General features: G+C 41.0%; 1 protein-coding gene across 3 annotated transcripts in view; it reads right to left on the bottom strand.

Moving 5' to 3' along the window:
• The window catches only part of CEP15 (centrosomal protein 15), a 35353-nt gene extending 19635 nt beyond the window's left edge, over positions 1-15718 (bottom strand). For 2 of the 3 annotated variants that reach the window (XM_065687844.1, XM_065687846.1), the window contains exons 1-4: positions 15640-15718; positions 14147-14228; positions 13301-13424; positions 8568-8642 (exon numbers count right to left, since the gene is read on the bottom strand). In XM_065687844.1, coding sequence (XP_065543916.1) covers positions 8568-8642; positions 13301-13424; positions 14147-14199 — 252 coding nt within the window. In that variant the 5' untranslated portion in view covers positions 14200-14228; positions 15640-15718. Of the gene's footprint in view, positions 1-1890; positions 5913-8567; positions 8643-13300; positions 13425-14146; positions 14229-15639 lie in introns of those variants that run through there. The other variant, XM_065687843.1, reaches the window with a different exon arrangement.
• Positions 15719-21419: the final 5701 nt, after the last annotated feature.

Here is a 21419-nt window from a genome sequence, read left to right as displayed (position 1 = left end):
GGATCCGGGCACTCTGCTTCACCTCTCCCTACTGCTGGCCGAGGCGTTGGGAGTAGCCCCGGCCCCACCGAGCGGTCCCATCCCCATCTCGCCGCGCTGTCCCGCTACCAGCGGCCGGGAGCAAAACCCTCGCCCAATCGCATCGGGGATGAGCGCTTGGAAGACCTCTGCGATGGACAGGATTGTCCTGTGGAAAGGCTGAGGTGTTGAAATCGCTCAGAAGAGCACCTGAGACTTCCCGCAAGCGCCTTCCTCAAGTCCCGTTAACTGTCTGCTACCCCTTCTCCCGTCTTCCTCACTGCTGCCAGTTGCCAAGATATTTCACATAAATAGAAGCTTTCTGATTTATAATCAGCCTCTTCCTTCTGATTCATTATGTTAATGAATTGAGATATTACCAACATTGGATTATCGCATCACTGAATGAATCCAGCAAAAGAAAGCTGATTATAGAGGAAAAAGCCAAGTGGACCCGGAAACGGCCGGGAAACAGTGTGAAGAGTTAACCAGCTGTTTAAGCTCGTTCTAGACACCGTTCCCAAATGACAGGAGTAAGATAGTTTCGTTTACGCAGAGAAATCCTGCCCCTGTACATGTACAGATTCGTTTCCCACCGTCACGGTTATCGTTACGGGCAATTCCAAGGGATTCATCCCGCTGCCTATAGCTTCCCGGGGAGCTCCGGCTCCGCTCGGCGAGGACGACACTCCCCCCCCCCCCCCGCCGTTCCCAATGCCTTCCCCAGCCATCGCCGCTCTTCTCCCTCTAGAAAACGAGAGCAATGCTCTTTTTGTGTGTGCGTCCCCATCTCTTCTTCCTTTCCCACTGCTGCTTGGCTCGGGCTTTTCCAGCCTGGAGCAAACCTGCCCCTGGGCAGGCTCCGCAGAGCTCCGCAGCGCTCAGGTTAGACCGCGCTTAACAAAGCTGCTTGAACAAATTATCCTCCGGAAGCTTGTACTGAGCGACAGTTAGAGCACCGTGACTATTGGGAACGCACACAAACCACATGGAAGCCTCGAAACCGAAATCCCGTTTCCCAACCCCGCTGTGAGGCAGGTACTAATTTACTGCGGCCTCACGCTATGTAATTCGTCAAGGAGACTGTAATTTACTTAATTTTTCCTTTTATTAAGTCGCAATATATTTGTAAAATAATCTTCCAGCAGCTGGCTCTGCTTGAATCTGTTTCAAAAGTGTGATGTAAATACAGTCTCACACTATTTTTGTTGCCTATTAGGGCTTTCTGGTAGGTGATACGACTGAGAGCAAGGAGAAAGAACACCACACGTTTATTTTTAAGATCATCACCACTAGCGATAAAAACTTACAGGAAGAAGTGAGCATACTCCCTAGCCGTATGCAAAGAAACTCCAATGAGAAAGATACAACTGGAGACTACGCACACAACAGGTACAACGCAGTGCAGCTTCATGAGCTGCTTCAGCTGTGTTTAAAGGGAGTAGCAAATTCCCAAATTAAATCACATTATTTATGGCAAAGACAAAGAGCCGGACACAGCAGGAGGATGCACTGAAGAACTGTGGGGTTTTTTGTTCTACCTGTTTCCTTGTCAAAGGTTTAAGTATTTCTATCCATATCTTGCTAGTCATCATATAGCCAAAGTGATTTAGCCCCGTTACTGTGAAACAATAGCAAAAGTGCAAATAATCAAATGCAATTAATTACATTTGGATTTTTCAGCAGTCAACTTCTGAGATTCCGATTTGCACTCAGCAGATTAGTATTTCAGACCAGAGGAAAACAAACACCATACCTTAGCAAAGTATTCACCACTGGCCTAATCACTGTCCATACATTTGGCTACAGGAGGCACCTATTTACATCCAAATCACACATGTAACATAACACTGAAATCAAAGAGGCAGTGACTATAGGATCAAAGCTTTATTTGGACTGTAACACAGTATATTCATGGATTATAATCCTTGAGCAAACAGAATATTACAGTAATGAAGACTTCTGCATTACAAATATGTTAAAACAGCTTGCATTTGGGGTGATATTTAAGGTCACGTTGTATCTGAACACAACTATTAAAATATTATGAAAATTACCATTATGGAGTAAATAATGTTTTCTTTCAGATGTAACCTCTAAAAGTACATTCCATTTCAAATTTGGTTTTCTAATTTTTCCAGTACCAACAAGCTTAAACTGAGCAGCTACATTCCTGACCTGCTATATGTGAAAAAGAGAGAAATTAAGAACTTTAAGCTCAGCCTAAAATCCAGCTCCCTACACGACCCCTCATAAATGCAGACAAGAGGTTACCACAGTAAATGTCAAGTATCATGTGTCTAAACCATCTTATTATTTCATATGTACTCTCAAATTAAATTAATAGGCTTGAGAAAGATTCTGTGGAGTAAGAAATCTCTCATCTGAGGGAAAAGTAACATGCCTTCTGCTACTGCCCCCACAGCCAGAATAACTGAGAAAGTAAAGAGCTTGGGAATGTGATGGGAGAGGTGACAAGATGGGTGAACAGGCTGTGCTCCTGGGTTAGTACTGTGGTTACTCATCTGTGCATAAACCTAAAAAAGGGTGATTAATTATTTCTTCTTGTAAGATACCCAAAGATTAACTTACAAGCAGGCAAACCCTTTGGTTTTCCTCACCGCTCTTCTCTCAATTGCTTTTCCCCACCTACCAGAAAAGCACAAGCAGCAACAGGCTCTCAGGACCACTGTAGCTCATGTATACATACATTTTAACTCAAAAGGGCAAGCAGGAAGTAAAGAATGTAGAGCAAGAGGCTATCTTCTGAGGGAAAAAACACCCCAATATTTACACAAGATGTGTAGAAAATGACACAAGATACATACATATATGATAAAACATATACAATGTATACTTTTTATTTTATATAAAAGCTTGGGATAAGATAGGGTATAACTGCATAGAAGTTACAGCCTTGATGTGGTAAAGAATACCTATTCAATATGTCATTTAAAGCTGATACTAAACCATACTGGTATCAAACAGTTTAGGGGAAGTTTGGTTTCGGGTTCTTTTTGAAACACAATTTAACATTTGCTTTCTCAATTTGTCTCTATAGAAAGGCAAGTGGCAAGCTAGCTCAGCTGTAGCAATTAAACTGTGTACTCAGATCAAAGTAGAACAGAGATCCTGTGTAGCTCTTTCCTCCCACTGCTTGCCCCATGGTCTCTGACGAACCAGGTAATGCACACCCCTGCACCTCAGCATCCCTGCTGCCCTGCCCCTACACTGTTGCACTGCTTCAGGCATGTGCAGTTGCCTTTTTGTATATAAATATCCCAGACCTTAGGCCAGCATGAAGGCCTTCACCTCTGAGAGCAGTCACCTATACACACTCCTGCTTTAAATGTCTCTCTTAATTTTTGCCTTTTCTGGACATGTTCCAATATAGTTTTCCATGCACTTGTCCAATTGCTTCTAAAGCTATGCTGCAGAAAAAGAAGGTAATTCCATTTTCATCTTAATGTCTTCGCCCAATAACAACAAAATAATCAGAAACATGCTCCGAGCAGCTAACTGCAGCATGGAATCTACACTAACGCTGCTCACAGGTGCCTGTCAGAGCACACTACTAACTCCTCACCACCCAGCAGCCGAGTCAGCCACACAGTGCACGCTTTCCTTCCAGGGAAATCAAAAGGGGCCAGGAGATAGTGAGCATCTGCATTGTGTCCCCACATTTAGGTGGAGTCCAGAGAGATAAAGACCCAGATTATTCACACGTATAAGTAATTATGGGGCCAGATTTTAGTTCAAGTGATTTCTCTTTGGATGCAAAGACCAGGATGAACCCTAGTCTTTGTTAGCAACTAACTGCACACCCATCCCCTCATTCTGGGCATCATGTGTAATAGCCTTTCCCTTCTTGTCTGCTCAACTGCTCAAGCAAATAACTTCCAATTATTTGCTTTTTACATGTGAACTCTGCAATTCTAAGAACCATAGACATTCCCGCTAAATCAGATTGAGAACCACACTGTGATGTTACAGAAGACAGTATTACCAAGTTGTCTCTGTGACAGAACACTGAGTAGGTATAAAATTGCAATGGTCTCTATGCCAGGTTTTGTTTTTTTCTAACTTCTCTGCTTGTAAGATGAAAGCCTAATTTGATATTTTTGTAGTTATATAACAGTTCTAATATTTTGTGACATTTTGTATTGTGACACTATAGATGAAATTGTCATCGGACTGACACCCTTTACTGTTTATTCCTTAATTACAACTGTTAACAACACTGCAGAGAAGCGTGCTAATCTGCCATCACATATTATGAAAACAACGTTATTGTTACAAACACCAACACCCACTCAACAGGAGAATTCTAAGATGGCAGTTTCTGCAAAAACTCACCAGTTTAATGGACACTTCAATAGTAAAAGTTTTACGTGAACCCTTAATATTACCATCGAAAACATACTATGATTATACGTCACAGCTGAAGTTTTGACTTTACTGTGTCAGTGATTCTTTATGCTACATAGAGATGTAATTTTTAATAGTAAGTTTTAGCTCTATGGATCATGGAGCTGCATAAAGCAGCTCAGTGGTAGCCTAGCAAAATCTGCAATGATTATATCTTCATATCCTCAAACACTGGCAGATTTTTTTCTCTCCTACTTTCAGGTCGGGGGTGGATGTTGTTGCATGAGATTAAATTTTAACAATATATTTACTCAAGTCCAGGTTCTTAATAAAAAAAATTAAATTAAAAAATCAAAGATTTTTTTTTTTTTCCTAAGCTTCCTTTGCTGAGGAAGGATTAGATTTCTGCAGGCCAAGTTCCACACCTGAAGGGATCTTCCACTGAACTGATACTTCAAAGAGCACTGCACTGGAGCAATTAAACTTTCATACCAAGTTAAGTCCACCGCACAGTCAAAACTCACGCTGCACCTCTGCAGGAGGAAGCTGAGAGGGGCTGTTCAGTGGTTGAAAATTAAACTGTTGTCTCCTCAGCTTCTTCTACAGCCACTGCCAGCTACCTTTCAGTTCGCTTCTTCCAAACTTTTCATGCCTAAGCAAAAGTTCTCACTGGTAGATTACGTCAACAGGAAGAAAACAGCATCAAGAGCAGCCAAGTAGCAGAAACCCCTAGAGATCTGTTTACTTCCTCTTGTCTGTACCCAGCCATCAGACAGGAAACACAAAGCAGGCAGCAGGAGGTCGGGAAAAGCAGCAGTGGTGACTGGAGTGAGGTGTAGGAGTGATGAAAGTGGCAATGACAAAAATCAGGGAAAACAAGATGCGCAAATTCAAGGTGTTCCTTCTACAACTACTCTGCTGAAGGTTTTCACACAGACTCTAGGTGCTAAAGCAAGGCTTCTATGATGCCCACCTTTCCTGTTAACCGTAAATTCCTCCTTTCTCCTTCATGCACAAAGAGGCATACAGCACAGATAACTGCAGTGAAGAAAGATAATGCATGTATCTGTCTTTACTTGTCACACTTATATGTAGAAGCAGAGGATTAAAAATAACCTAAAACTCTTCTCATACTGAAAAAGCAATTGCCTTGGTGGGTTTCTATACACCAGCGTTTCTCATTTTTGATCCTAAAGGCCCCTTTGAGGATTGCTGCTCTAATACAGCATAAAAATAAAGTGTACACAACGTGGCAATGGAAGCAAATTACCCAATAGAGTTCATTTTCATTTCAATGATTTACATTACATGATATCCTGTTGCCTGATCTGGATGATCTTGTCTGCTTAAGCCATAAATTGCAAAGTGAAATGAAACTAGAGTGTTTATTTTTGTGAATCTTCTGGGTAGCTTATGTTCTGTTTTGCAGTTTTCATTTTCTTAAAACCAATAGGAACTTCTGCTCTTCCTAAAAGAAACTCTTCCCACTTGGGAAGAGATTCTTTTACTGATGCCCAATAGAGAGTCTGAGAAAGACAGAAGAAAAAATAAACTCCATGTCAAAATCTGTGTCAGCCTGTTTCAAAACCAATACAGATATGCAATGCATTAGTAAATCTTGGTTTCTGAGGGAACCAATTCAGAAAAGAACAACATACTTACACATGAAATTTCAAAGCTCTTGTATGATATAAAATATCAGCCTGGAAAGATTTCATTCTGCAGCCTAAACTGTGAAGTGACTGAATGTGCCCTCTTGTGGTAAGCAACAGATCAGTTTAAACCCTCACAGTACCTTTAACAAAGTATTTCCTGTGATTATTAACTTTTCCATTTAAGTATGTATGTTAGTGGAATCTAATTTTTGAAGTGGGAAAAAGTTGTTTAATGTTAGAAACAAAGTGCTATGTAAACTGGTTATCCTAGAAAAGCTGCTGTGATCTGGTTCACAATATTTGAGTAAAATTTTTGATATGATAAATCACTTGATGAAGTAATTGGCTCCAGTATTTGCATCACAAACGAAAAAGACAAAAACCCCTGTATACTTATCCTGTGGTCTATGAAAACCACAATGGATTACCTAACCCCTTCTCTGCACTACCCTCTGCCTCTGAGTAATAGATTTAACTACTTTTTTATCTATGCAATGGACACACCATTCATCATTTTTGTGTCAGTATCCTAAGGATAACTCTGTAGGATTTTATAGAAAAATTTAAGTGCCATGTATATTTTTCTACAGAATAATGTGAACAAAGAACTGTACCAAGCCAACACTTCAATCCATCCACCAATGTGAGTAATTTTAGACACTGATGTCCATTCAGAAAAAAAGTAACTTCATAGTAGGAAACGTTTATGGTGCATTGAGCCGTTTTTCTTTACTTAAGTATGTAATGCAGAAGCAGCATACCACAGAACGGAACATTTCCCTGCAGAGGTGTTGGATTCCTGGCTACTCATTTTGATCCTTACATGTAACTCAGATATAACTATGGCTCTTGCAGATTTACAAAAATATTTTCTTCAACAGATTTACTCAAAGAATCTTTTTTGACAAGCATATGTGCTGTCATACAAAACTACTCCAACTTAGCAAGCTGGGGATCCATTATAGCCATAACTTTCAAAGTATATTAATACAGGCACATATATGGCTGAGAGAAATATGCTCAGAAGTGTTTTGGAACAAAGCACGCACAAAAATCTGAAACCATGAAAGAAAGTTTTCTTTTCCCATTATTTATAGCACTCTGCTGTAGAAGTATAAAAAAAGGCTGAAATAGGATCTTCTCCTTCAAATAGTAACTCTGTTCTCTCTCAAATCCAACCGCTGCTGCACAGTGTAGACATCTCTGCAACCATGAGCAATTGCTCTGTGTTCTCCAGTTTGCACAGATCTTGGTCTACACACCACAAGTTTAACAGCTAAAACAGGCCAGAGTAAGCAGCAGTCCAAAACTGATCCAATGACTCCAGAGGAGTCTAAAACTACTTCTGAATAGGTTCAATATTAGGTCCTTGGCATCTTTCTTAGCATAATTGAGTATGTACAAGTATCTAGTAAAAAGTACACTTTTGCCTAAAAATCTCTAAAAAAATGAAGAAAACCCTGACTAAATGGTCACACTCAGTGTGCACCCTGTCACCATCATAGGATTAGGCTGTTTACAAAATGCAATGACACAAAAAACTTTTAACAGTAACCAGAACAAGAAGTGATGCCTCTCATTGAAGTAATAGCCTAAGCATTACAACACTTGCCCAGCAGGTGTGAAACTAGTGTACAAACCACCCCTCTTCACAGGCTGACAGTGCTAAAACCTGTACCTTTCCCCTCCTTTGACAGTGCCCTAGCACTCAAATCAGTGTGGGACCCTCTGTGTTACTATGTGTGTGGAAACTAAGCCACCATACAATGAAGAACCCACAAACCACTGATGCAAAAAACACAAGTGGGAATCTGATTCAGTGGCCTTGTGGTTAAGATGTTCAGTTTGCATCAGGAAGAGCTGTGCTCCAATTCCTATTCCCTGCAATGTTTCTGGCCTCATCATTTATTCATCACTGCATTACACTGATAAAAGTGTTGAGAATAGGGAACTGAACTTAGTATGCTGTATCAGGATAATATGTGGTGCTCAGAGTAACTTGCTTTTCAAAATTTTATCTTTAAATGTTTTAGGAACTGCAGGTTGAGAAGTAAAAATAGAGTGCTCCTGCTGTAGCAGTACTTCCCATACAACCATAAAATAACTCTGAGAAGTGAAAATATTCCTGTTCATGCTGATAAACTCTTGACCCTAAAATGTAAAGATGACAATCTGTGGCAAACTGAAAACAGGATGACCATATAAAGCAAACCAAGTAATTTTGACATAACAAACACAGTAAACTCCTGATATTCACTATATTCATTTTTATATTTGACTTCAGTTTTAAACAGAAGTTTGTAGAGATCTGAAAGCTGCTCAGTATTTCCACCAGAATGCTCCAGAATCTAGGGACCTTGCCCTAGAACTTAGGTTCAGCTTTGCTACACAGTACACAGGCCTTTGGCTATACCAGTCATTGGATTTTAAAATCAATTATTTTCACTTTAAAAACATGCTTCAGGGGGGAAAAAAGGCATAATATTTGGTAAACAGCAAATGAAAAGACAGAATTCCAGGACTTACTTCTAACTTAACAGTATCGGGATGTGGATGTAAATGCACTCTTTCTTGCAGCTTTTTTTCCGCTGCTTCTATATCCTAAAACACAGGCAAAGTACATTTTAAAAACAAACACTAGTAATTCCAAAAGGAAAATCCACACTCACATAATGACATTTAAACATCAATAACTCACAGAAAGACATCTAAATGAACTAAATAAACTCATTACAGCTAAACAGCATTTGAATATTAACAGTGAAGTTCTACTCTTTCTGTTCTGAAATCCAACTTGCAAGACCAACATCCTACAGTTTCTAAATATGCTTGCTGTACCTTTCTGGTACAAGAATAAATTTCATGACTACAGAAGACCGTTGCTGTAAAACAGTGTTAGTTGAATTCTGTTCTGAGAGGAACAAAATGGTTTTATCTGTATTGCATGAAGCCTCAACTATGTGTTCTAGCTACTGTAACTGTAAAGTAACTAGGCAAATTATGTGCAAGATCTTTACTTCTCAAGACAAAGATGACTTGCTAATATGCATGCATAGCATGTGCACAAAAATGTAGAGCTGCAGCAAGCTGTTCACCAGACAAATTTGGATGACAATGCACCTCACATAGCCTTCTTACAAAAAAATCCACCCCAGTGTTTGGGTTTCTGCTTGGCCAGTGGATATGTGCTGGATTCACAAAGGCCTAAATAATTTAAAAGAAGAAACAACCGAAAAACAAGAGCAACAAACAAATCAAAACATCCCCCTGAACTAAGCGCCCTCCCCCTTTAAAGTTCTGACCCATTCTTGTGGGCTTAGTTCCATACCCAAACATTGAAGAGATTGAGTGGTGGGCAGATGAAGAGAGACAGAAAGGCACGTGGGAGTGGGGTGTGAAGAAGCCAAAGCTGAACAGAGTGGAGGGGGAAAGAAAGTATAGCAGATGGCAGAGTTGGGAGCAGAGAGCGGGTGTGAAGAGTACAACAGAAAAACTAAATGAGAGAGGAAATTCCCCAAAGGGACTTCCCAAATATTCACCACCACTGCTGCTGAAAAGAAGAGTGAGATTCTGGAGGAGCATATCCATAAGAGAGACTAAACATGATTACTCGTATTGAATAATAGCCAATCTGAACACATCAATAAGCAAACAGTGCTCGACTCAAGCTTAGTTTGAAAAATATGACTCAAATTCAGTAAAGTATGATTAATAGAAGCAAAAACCAGCCGTATTTTAGTTGAAGTTCAACTTACTGATACACAACTCAGTTAATTCAATTTACAGTGTTCATCTTACTTTATTTCCTGTTACAGCATGACTGTATTCTCTTGCATATAATTACTAACCTAAACCAAGCAAAACTATTTTCCCTTTTCTACACCAAAGTCCACACCCTTGTAGGAAGCTAAAGGATGTCTGAGAAAGAGCAAACTGAGGCTCAGATTTGGAAATAGTGGCTGATCTTTTTCAGGTGAGAAAAGACAACAGGATAATCATACAGGAAGAATATAAGCAAAAAATAGAAGCCACTTGAAGTCACAATATCAAAATAACAGAGACCAGCACAGACTTCAGGAACCTAAGGAAAGAATTTCTCTGTTGCATGTACTTTGAACAGATACACCACAATTAGCACCAAATGAAGCTCATATCAGTATGGCTCAGACGGAGCCTGGAGAAGTTATCACCATACTGAATAGAAGGATCAACCAGTTATGTCCACTTCATACTCTTCCATAGAATTTTCCTTGTTTCTGATTTCTTCCTCCTAATTCCTGTAGGAATGTTCACAGGAAGGAAGACTATCAGTCAAGATAATTATTTACTCCACAAAGTCATTGGAATGGTTATGCTGATAGGAAATGAGTGTCTTTTAGGCAAGAAAGAAGATGGCAGTTGTGCATATATGTTTAGTAGAGAAGGTCACTTTGGCATAGCCTAGATATTGGATTTGTCTTTTTGTTGCTCACTCTAGTTGTATGTTGTGCAGTCTATTGTCGTTCAGAATACTGATTTAATGACAGACAGTGAAATAAATTTTTGCTGGAAGGTGTAGTATGCTTTAGAAAATAACTGGAACTACTAAAAGATTAGATGGCACTTTTTGTGTGTCTACACAACTAGTTAGCTTTTTAGGAAAAATAAATCCTCATCATAAATATAAAACTAAATACATCAGCAGTGTAAAAACACTGTGGAAAAAACACCCACAAATCTAATATGTCACAGAACTGAAAAAAGAGAGCATCTTGCAGTGCTTCCCTTAAAACCACAAGGGCTGGAACACAAACAATTCAAGCCCCTTCCCCAGAGGTAAAATGGAACGCATGACACATGCATCACTTTTAGGGGACCAAATTCAGCTGTCACTTATATTGATATCAGTCTGGCAGGTTCCCACTTCAATAATTCTACAATTACATGCCTGTGAAGGAAAGTGAATTTGGTCTAAATTACCTCCCCAATACTAATTAGTACATAGCATATTCTTTATTTGCTATTTCATGTTATAAGCTGTTGCACAGTAATACATATTTCTAAACACAAGAAATCTTACAAATGTCATGAATAAGATGGCAAATACTGGTCTGATTTCTGCTTTTATTACAACATTATACAAGTACCAGATTTCCCTCATCTGCAGTCTCCCTCAAAAGACATAAAGGAAAATACCCTTACAATTCTGTTCAAGTGCCAAACAAGTGCTTATAATGTAAAAATTTCAATTAAAATAATGCTTAGTTCCCTGCCTTCTACTGATTAAAAAATAAATTAATTGCAAAATGCTTTCCTGTGCATAAGTATCAAGCAGCACAGAGAAAGAAAAATGCCTTTTTGCTATGATCACATCCTGAAAACAACTGATTTTGCTTACATGCAGAAAAGCAGAAATGCAAATAAAAAAATAACACTTCGTCATGTCCATGTATTTTTGAGTAGGCCAAATCAACAACTCTCCACATGGTAACTGTGAAATGTACAGTGCCTGGTATCAGGAACAATATTCTGAAGCTGGCACATTAATCAGTCTTGTTTTCAAGCTTCTCATATATTATTCTGCATAGCTTCCCCCCCCCCCCCCCCCCCCCGTTTTCTTCTGTTATCAGAAAGCATCTGCAGGAGTGTATGCCTGATAAAACTAGTATAAAATTAATAGATTTCAACTGATTTATGCTTCTTTATCCTGCAACAGAATTTGTTTTGATACATATGTTTTTGCCTTTTTTCCCTACAAACACCAACATTTTTGACACTTGAAAGGAACAATTTTGAGGATGTGACAGAAGATGGCAAATATCTGTTTAACTGCAGAAATATTTACACTCTGTATATGGCTGAGCTATTGTTAACATTTCCAATACAACAAGCTTTCAGCATGCAGAAATATAACCTGCATTTATTATGTTTGCCTGGATCTGTAAACTGAGAACGCATTTATAGAATACAAATAATTTACAAAAATCTATATTTATGAAATAAAAATCTCTTATAAAATGCATATGGAAAATGGGAGACACAATGGCTGGATCAATGCTCACAGCAGGAGGCTGGAACTAGATGATCTTAATGTCCTTTCCAACCCAAACCATTCTGTGATTCTATGAACTATGGAAAAAAATAAACAAACCATATCCGCTTCTCCCCAGCCTCCCATGGAAGCACCTACTCTCATCTGTACCCAGTACAGAAGGTTTGATTGCCCCCACCCAAAAAGCACCAGAGTCCAAGTTCCTTGTCACAGAATAGTTGAAGGTATTCCTGATCTGCTGTGTCTACCACTCCTTAAATGTAACTTCCATTTAAATACCAAGAAGGCATGCAATAGAATTTTACCCACCCAAAATGTGAACATTTTAAGTCTTAACCAGGCTTTGTATGAAAAAACAAAAATTTTTGGTGACACAAATTAATCTTGTAATTTCCTAGAGTAAAACTTACTGTTTCAATGAACACAACACATGCAATATGACCCTTAGTAAATTCAAAGTTCAGAGTTCAAAGAAAATTGTTTTCTGCTATTTCCTCAACACACAAACATTTGTCAAGTGTATGGTCACATCATGGTCAATTGCAATCTCTTCAAACTCAGATGCTAGGGGTTCCAGAAGAGCCCCTGCCATTAAACCTACATCTTTTTAATTACCCAAACGTCTGCCTGAATTTACCTAGGAAACATGAATCTTACCTAATACGACAACAGGTATGTAGAACAGCTATGAACACTATTAACAGCATCACCACTAGGCAGAGCCAGAAACACCAAACACTGCTTTTACAGACTTCCAAGATTCTTGAAGTCACCTGAGAATTTCTTTCACAACTTCACACAACCATAGTCGGAGAATAGTTCTTATCCTGGACTAGAAGCATTATAGGCTGGTCAGCCCCTGTTTCAAAACACAACCCTGCATCTTGAATCAAAGCGTAGAGGTACTGTGAGTCTTGTCAGACTCTTTAGGTTCTCCTAGGCAGACATGTAATAGCATGTGTTGCATCCCTACATGTACTTTAAAAAACCCCAAAAGAAGACAGTAGCAGCTGCCACCACAAGACTCATATAAGAAGGGCACGGGAAATATGTAGTGATGCCGTCAGATAATAAAGACTTGTCATTTAATACTTTGGTCAAGTTCCAGAAGAGGGAACTGTATATAGGAGAATTCAACTGATAACTATAGAGCAAACACTTTTTTTAATGCTCTAAGCTACATAACCATGACATTTCAATGCGGTTCCTGGTAGTTGCAGAAACTTACATTTAAAAGTGCTGCATTCCTTTTATGAGCTGCATCAGCTGCTTGAGTTTGCCATGTCTTTTTAGTCTTTTTGTCTCCTAGATAAGTCTCCATCTGCTGTAGCAGTTCTGATCTCTGAGACAGTCTACAAAGGAAAACATTTTGCTAAGTGGGTAGAACATTTTGCTCAGGAGCTAGAAAATAACCTTTTTACCTTACCCAGTTTTCTCTAAACTATGGGGCTAATTAAGCCAGCTGTAGGGTGGGTGTGCTGGGGGAGGGAAAAGGTACAAGGCAGGCATCACCTGCTGTGCTTGTATGAAGCTATAAAGTTGAAACCAGCAGTCCTCATACGCTAAAGGTGCTTAGAAGCACTGAATTTCCCAGAACAGGAAAGACAGGGTGGGTTGGGGTGTCTTGATCAGTACTACTCTTGCTCATTGGCAAGTACTGTTTGTTACAAGAAAAGCAGATTTTTCTGAATCATTACTGCATTTGCTTCCCTATCTGAGTTTACAGGGCAACAAAGAAGCAGTTCTATAACTGAGGCATAGAGTGACAGAATCCAATTACCTTCCCCAAACAGGAATTTAATGATGACAGGAGGTTAACAATGGAAATCTTAAACCAGTGCCACCACTGGGAGTCAAACACCTCATCAATCTAAATACCCTTAAAGGCAAGTATGCGAATTCCAATAGTTCACGAAGGAAGAGTGCCACCTCCTGGAACACGAACCTCTTGTTGTAATACCACGGTGTTCTGTGCAGAGCTTGGATTCACTGTCCACACGACAGTCGACAGTCGTGTGCAGTGAGGGAGGTCTCCCAAGACCACAATACAAACTGCTGTGAGGCAACTACTTACATCTCTTCATGTCGTCTAGCAAGGTGAACCTCCTGAGCCAAATAGGATGACATTTTCAGTCATTTGCCCCAGATTTGTCACCCTATAAAAGCAAAACCAAGTGAAATTAACATCTTCCAAAGGCATACATGAACATACACTTTTCAGTATTAAACAATTCCATGTCATAAAGCTGCATGCAATATTTACGTATCACCTATCTGCACAAAGCCTGCCACAAGACATGGCTACATTATGATTTGAATACATGCACACTACCAATGTTCACAGTATGTTTTAGTATTTTACTGTATCCTAATAATTCACGAGAACTGAAGTATGACTTGAGTCATATTTTAGCATTAAGCTTTCTCAAGTTCCAGACGCTTATATCCATGCACTTAAACTATGTGCTGCATGATTTGTGTATTACTGCTTAGTGATTCCTAGCTTTTGTCACATTACTCCAAACACTGTTATACCTGTAAATATAACTACCTCTCACATAGTGTTTAAGTATAGGCGCAATGGAAGTAAATAACTTTAATCTCCTAAACCACTTTTGAGTGGTTCTGAGTGTTTGAAAAACTAAGCGAAAACTTCTTGAGCTCAGCTCTCCAGTGCTGTAACACACCTCAAATTGCTTACACCTTATCGTGGGGTTTATTGAGCTATGAAGGAGCTCAGCTGCCCTCTGCACACGAACTGAGATCCTACAGCACTTTCCAGAAGGCTTGAAGTGTTTTATGGCCACCTCAGAGATGTCTGCATTGTTGCTGTGTTAGGTGATGAAAGAACTCATCACACACTGGCAATGCTTAAAGGTGGAAGACCTTAAAGATCCTTTAGATACGAGAAGATCAGGAAAAGCCATGCTCTGTTAAGACATCCACATGTAACTTTGAAGCAAGATATTCATACGTGCACCTCAGCAGAGCCATTTTCTAGGGATTTGTTTTGCCACGGTCTAAAGAGCACTTCCATGCAACCGGCCCATTCCTAATGCTTCCCCTCGCTTAGCACGCAGCACATTCCCTCCACGCTCCTTCCCTCAGCTGGGGAACCTCATGCTGTTTGCTGCCCCAGGCGCCATTTTCCACTCTTCAGACAACACCTTCACTGGCAGCGGGAGACAGTAACGCCTGGGGAGCACAACCGCGCCCGCTTCTTGTCTCTAGGCCAGACTAGCCTACAGCCAGCGGCCGTCCCGAAGCAGCCAGCGGGGCACCCCCCGCCCACAGGGCGGGCACCTCACACGCAGCGGCCCAAGGCGTGAGCAAGCCGGGCAGGGCGCCTGCCTCGACAGAAGCCATCGAGGGCCGCGACGGACGCTCCCGCTTCAGGCCCGCGGACCCAAAGGGGCACGCAGGAGCCGCCCTTAGCCCTACCATTGGGAGGAAGGGGGGGAGAGGCCAACCTATGAGTCCAGCAGAACGTACCATCCTGTAGGACGGAGGGAGGAGAAGTCAGGCAAGAGACAGAAATAAATAAATAAACACGAAGACACAGTTTACCTTTAGCCTCGCCGGCTTCAAAAAGGAAAACCACCACCCACCATGGCCTCCGCACCGCCTTAAACCTTCCCCACACCCCTCTTCCCCCCAACCCCGCTGCCATGGAGACGGCCGGAAAGGTGGGGCCTAGGCTTAGGCGCTGATTGGCCCCGTTGCGTCCGAGTAGGCAGAATCAAGCGAGGTCAGGATCCGCCTTCTCCACTGCGATTGGAGGAACGGAGGAGGCAGGGACCAATCATTGCTGGGGGGGGGGCGGCTGCGGAGCCGTGGTTGGGATAGCGAGTGTTAGGGGTGAGTGAGCGTCCCGGCGGCGTCTGTGACGGGACGGGACGGGACGGGACGGGACGGGACGGGACGGGACGGGACAGGACAGGACAGGGCAGGTCGGGCCGAACGGGACGAGAGCCGTCGGCGGGTGACAGCGCTTTGGGTGTTGTGCGGCCGTGATGGCTCGAACCTCCCCGTAGCACACGCACGGGACATTGGGCAATACTTCGGGCGAGCTTAGGCGGCTTCGCAGCCCGGGTGCGCGGAGTGAACCCACTCCAAAGGGCTGAGGGGGTAGCATTGCCTGTTCCAGAATCTGCGCCTCCCATTCCGTTCATGTTCTCTCGGGACGTAGAAGCTTATTGAAGCCTGTTGACGCTTTGCCGGACAAGGCACAACGTTACAGTTTTGGCACAGAAAGCTCGGTGTGAATGCCAGGCAGATTCTCCACGACGCTTCCAGACCCTATGGTGTGATCCTGTCCTTTGCTTATTGAAGAGCAGAGTTTATTCCAGGCCTCTAAGCTGAAGAGTTAGAGACTGTCTGTAACCCCTTATAGTCAAACTTTCATCAAAATGAATTAAAAAAAAGGGCACAATTAATCTGCTTTTTGTGTGTGTACTTCACAGAAAACATAAACCAAACAATTCTAATAACAGCTGAAAGTTCATTTTTCTTAATTGTCATCGTTGTCTGATTTACACCCATTTGCAGCTGCAGGTGATTTCTAAAGGCCGCTCTGAAAGCTTGTCTTCCCTCATTCCCTTCTACGCGTTCTCTGATTCTTGTGTTTAAGATGCTTCGTCATGAGCCTTTCTTAACACTGACAATAAGATTTTGCTTGTGATTCTTCAGCTCTTTATTTTCTCTATTTTTTGCCATTCTCTGATTTTATTTTTCTGTAACAAACTCATATTAATCCCCTTCTTGACATGTAATTGAAGTTCTTTGATGTACTTGTCAGCTCACCCTTGCTTATTGCAGCAGTCAGGTTAAATAGTACTTAAAATCCTATTTCTGTTTTTTACCACTGTGATTTAAAGACAGGGCTTTCCAACAAATGAAATAGGAGCCAGTCCTCCTTCCTAATGGTGTGAAAACCTAATGGTTACTGTCTTACTAAATTCAATGGGAAGCCTAAGTGTTCTGCATGTCCTACTTTGAGCTGCACCAGTTCTCTGTAATGGCAGTGATCCTTCTTTCGTGTAGTATCTAATGAATTTTGAACAGAATAGAGACAAACTGAAGTTTGCTTTACGTAAGCCACTATATATGCCATTTGCAGAGAGAATGCAAAGAGCATTTTAGTTAAGCGACAGATACTATCAATTGTTCAGTGTTGCTGAAACAGACAGGATGGAGACCATCATTCCTTAATTACTGCTTTATGTGACAGTGCACAAACCTCTCATAGTTAATGACCTATAAGCTCTGCATTGTTTTTTTCAGTATTGTTCTTTTTTTTCATTAGAAGAGCAACCCAACCTAGATCAGTTCTGAGGCTGTCAAGTATATAAGCTTTAAACAACTTAGTTTTGTTGAAAGACTGCTAGTAACAGCCAGAACTCCTCAGTAGCAAGGCCAGTTTGGATAGGTAGCTCCTTGTATCTGCACGTGAAGTCAGTGAGGGTCCTTATGGAAAGAGAGATTTATAGATAGAAGACGCTTACATGGGGAATCATGGAATAGTTTGTAAAGGACCATAAGATCATCTGGTTCCAACCCCCCTGCCATGGGCAGGGACACCTCACACTAAATCATGTCACCCAAGGCTCTGTCCAACCTGGCCTTGAACACTGCCAGGGATGGAGCATTTACCCCTTCTGTGGGCAACCTATGCCAGTGCCTCACCACCCTCACAGTAAAGAACTTCTTCCTTATATCTAACTTCAACTTCCCCTGTTTGAGACATTCTCTTGCATATTTGAATGCACTGGGACCTGATGACAGCATATTCTGTTGTTGTATGTGTGTTATCTGTGTCTCCTCCCTGACAGTTTCCAGTTACACTGCATTTTACAGAAAAAACCTTATCTTTCTAAAAAGCACTTTCTTCCCCCCTAGATACTGTGTCTTCATTAGATACTTCTATCTTCATGTTGGATCACTGGTATAAACATTTTAAAAACTAGATAACTGTGAGTGAGAGCCTGAGAGCTGTATTTACTGCCTAATTGTGCTGCTATGACCAAATGTACACTTTAACACTGGCGTGGTCTCACTGTTGCTTGATCACAGCCTGCAGTAGAAGCGTTATGTGTGAGATTGGGTACTCCATGAATGCCAAAACATGGATTAAGAACTTCCTGTTAGCACTGAGATTGTGACCCTCGGTTTTTCTTAGCCCTGCAATTCAGGAGGGTTTTCTGGGCGAAATTGTTGGATTGTAACACTAGGTGGCACTTAAATACAGCTAACAAAGCCTTTTCTCTCGTGCAACACAAACCAATCAAACGCATTCTGTTCTAACATGCCGTTAATTATATCCTCAAAATGATGTCTTGGATTGATATTACTAAACAAACATGTATAAAATGTAATTACAGACAAGTGAAATAAATAGTGTAGGTTTATAATTGCGAGCTATGTTTTTTGCTTGTAATATGTTACACACCTGTGCGTAGTTTATATAGCAACTATTTTATTTTGTCATTTTTACTAACATTTAGAACGGTGCAGTTTAGCTTTATGTGCTTTTATTTACTGCTACCACTTTTTGCCATATGTCAGTTTTGAAAAAATTGACTGGTCTTGTGTATCTGGATTTTAAACCAGGAGTATTTCAAAGGGAAAACAGTAAGAAACGAGGTTTTTCTATGAAACCACTTCAACACTTCTTAAATATTTTTAGGTTTTTTACTGATGCTTTGGTTTCTTCTTCTTTCTTCACTTACCTTCTGGAGGTACACCTCTATTGCTATAGAAGCTTAATATCCACTTGGAGGTCCAAAGTCTATCTGTTCATAAACATTCCTGAGGTGATACCATTGATAAGATATACGAGACCAACAGGAAAGTCTGAGAGCTGTGGAATCCCACCAGAGCAGCTTGTGGCCATCACCTTGGCTTCTTACAGGCTTTTCTGTCAACTGCAGAAGTGGTGCAGAAGTGGTTGGCAGCATTTCTGTCATCAACTGCACAAGACCTGTGTGAAGCTGCTCTATGTTACAACAAGCTAAAATGGTAAAGGTGTGCAAGGAAATATCCTTCCACTGCAGGAGAAGGGTAATAACGTGAAAAAATGGACTTCTAGTTTGTCTTCCCACTCACATTCCTGTATACAGAGGTTTGCTCTCAACCTCATGGTCAGCAGGTCCCATGGCATTCTATGTGCAGGATTATGATTAATTGTCCTGTGTAGTAAGATTAGAGCTAAGATGAAGCTCATAAATGGTAGGACAACCCAACAACACATTCCTGTATTTGCGTTTTGTTATTTGACAGCTAAGATGTATATTTTATGTGTGAAAGACTTGTACATGTGTGAAAGTCACCCTTTGTGGAAGAAAGTTGCCAATGCATTATTGTATGCTTAAATAAACCAATGTGAACTATCCACGAGTGCTTCTTGGAATTGCCCCCAGACCTCAGGAGACCTTTTCAGGTGAACCAGAACCCAAACAACAGACTGGGATTGGCTGAGCACCCATCAGCAGTGCAGAAATAGATGCCCAAACTGAAGACCATTGGGTCAAGTTCAAAACAAGAGTTGGCAGACCTGTGGCAGACCTTGAGGGCACAGAGGTGGTGGAACTCCGGCTGGTGTGTGTGCCTGTGAAAGTGTGAAGGGCCAGGCCAAAGTGACTGATGCTGAACTAAAAAATAATGGTTGTGGTAGAAGGACTTAAGGGAGAGATTGTTTTCTGTACACTTCAAGTAGAGAGAAAAGCCTGAATAATAGGACAAAGCTTAAGAAAATCAGTATTCAGCTGAAAATTATTTGATTCTTCTTTTGACAAAGATCTTTTTAGGTTCTGGAACAGTCTTTCCAGGTAGTAGTAGAGATAGTTGTGAAATATAAACTAGCCTAGACAACTCTTCAGTTTACTGATACACACAGTCTTGTCAAGGGGATGCATGCCCGAACAGATGTTTTCCAGCAGTAGTTTCTACAGCATAGCTACTCCTTTTTGAAGATTTCAAGAAAACAGTTTGGCCCTTGAGTAACAACATTAAGCCTTCTCTTAGAAAAAAAAATATTACTACAGGCCTCAACTGACTTTAGCAGATGTACAGGTAGTGGAATGTTTTACAAGTAATTATAAAAAGTATTTACAGTAATTAGCTTGAATCTAATTGCTTCTCAGCATGTTAGGATAGTAAATTACAGCTTTATTTCAAACAACTCCTGTTGTCTGTTTTCCCTAAACTGAACACAGGAAACCCAATAAAAGCAAACACTTGGAGAACCACCATCCTCAGTTCCTGTTTGAAGTATGTTGAGCAGAGATGCTTAGCTTTGATCTAACAAGCAGCACTTCACTTGCCTCCGTAGACTGCATCCGTCTTCCGCTGCACAGTGAGAACATACTCCTCCTGAGAGCAAGAGGAGGATGCATGTGAACAAGAGGGACAGGAATACACCTTTGGCTTTTAAGTGAGAGTCACATCAGATGATTTATACATGAGAAAGCCTATTTTCCTAGGCTGCCTCTTTAGGCAGTGGAGGGAGATACTTGACAGTGATGGGGGCTTGAGGCTGAGCATTTGGAGGTGCTCTGAGGGACCAGAGGTATCTTTCTCTACAGGCTGTGCAGGGAACCTTTTGAAGCTGGCTTCCTCAGGTTATTGCCTATAATTATGTACCTGATCAGTGTGTGTTTATCTGGTTCAAAACCAACCACAGCTTCTGCCTGTCACTCCCTAGCGGAGGTTCATTTGAGTTCCTCAACACTGATCTCTCCAGCCACGTGGGCAGAATGCCCGTCAGCTTTGGCCTGATCTGAGATTCCTGTTTGAAACCATAGCAAGTTTACTGAGGAGCAATACAGTGCCTGGTAATGTTCATGTGCATCCAATCCCATGCAGGTACTAGTCATTTGAAAAGTCTTCCAACCACTTTCCCACGCTGCTTTGAACAGGCTGGACTGTTTAATTTTGTGTCCACTCTTCCTCTGGGATGACGATAGACACCATCTTCAGTCTTAGTCCATTTACACTGGGTATACAAGTCAGCCTCTAACTTTTATCCACTCTAAGTAATGCTATTGCCATCTGGTCTTACATTAAATTTGTCTTACTCTGTAATGATTTACATCTACAGAAGCAAAAAGTACTTTGAATTTTAATATATGCATTTATGTGACTGTCAAGATGCCTCATATTAATAGCTTGACTTTTACTGTAAGCAGAGGTAGAAGAAATCACACCACCTTCACAGTTCTGGCACAGTTTCCTTATGAACTGAATTCTCAGCCTATCGTTTCTGTCTCTTGCAGTATAAACCTGAGTGTTCTATTTTTTTATTCCAGTTTAGATTTTGAATGCTTTTATTATGAATTTCTTCAATCCCT

The sequence above is a fragment of the Lathamus discolor genome, chromosome 7, assembly GCF_037157495.1.
Source record: "Lathamus discolor isolate bLatDis1 chromosome 7, bLatDis1.hap1, whole genome shotgun sequence".
NCBI lineage: Eukaryota > Metazoa > Chordata > Aves > Psittaciformes > Psittacidae > Lathamus > Lathamus discolor.
This window is presented reverse-complemented; position numbering and strand designations above follow the sequence as displayed.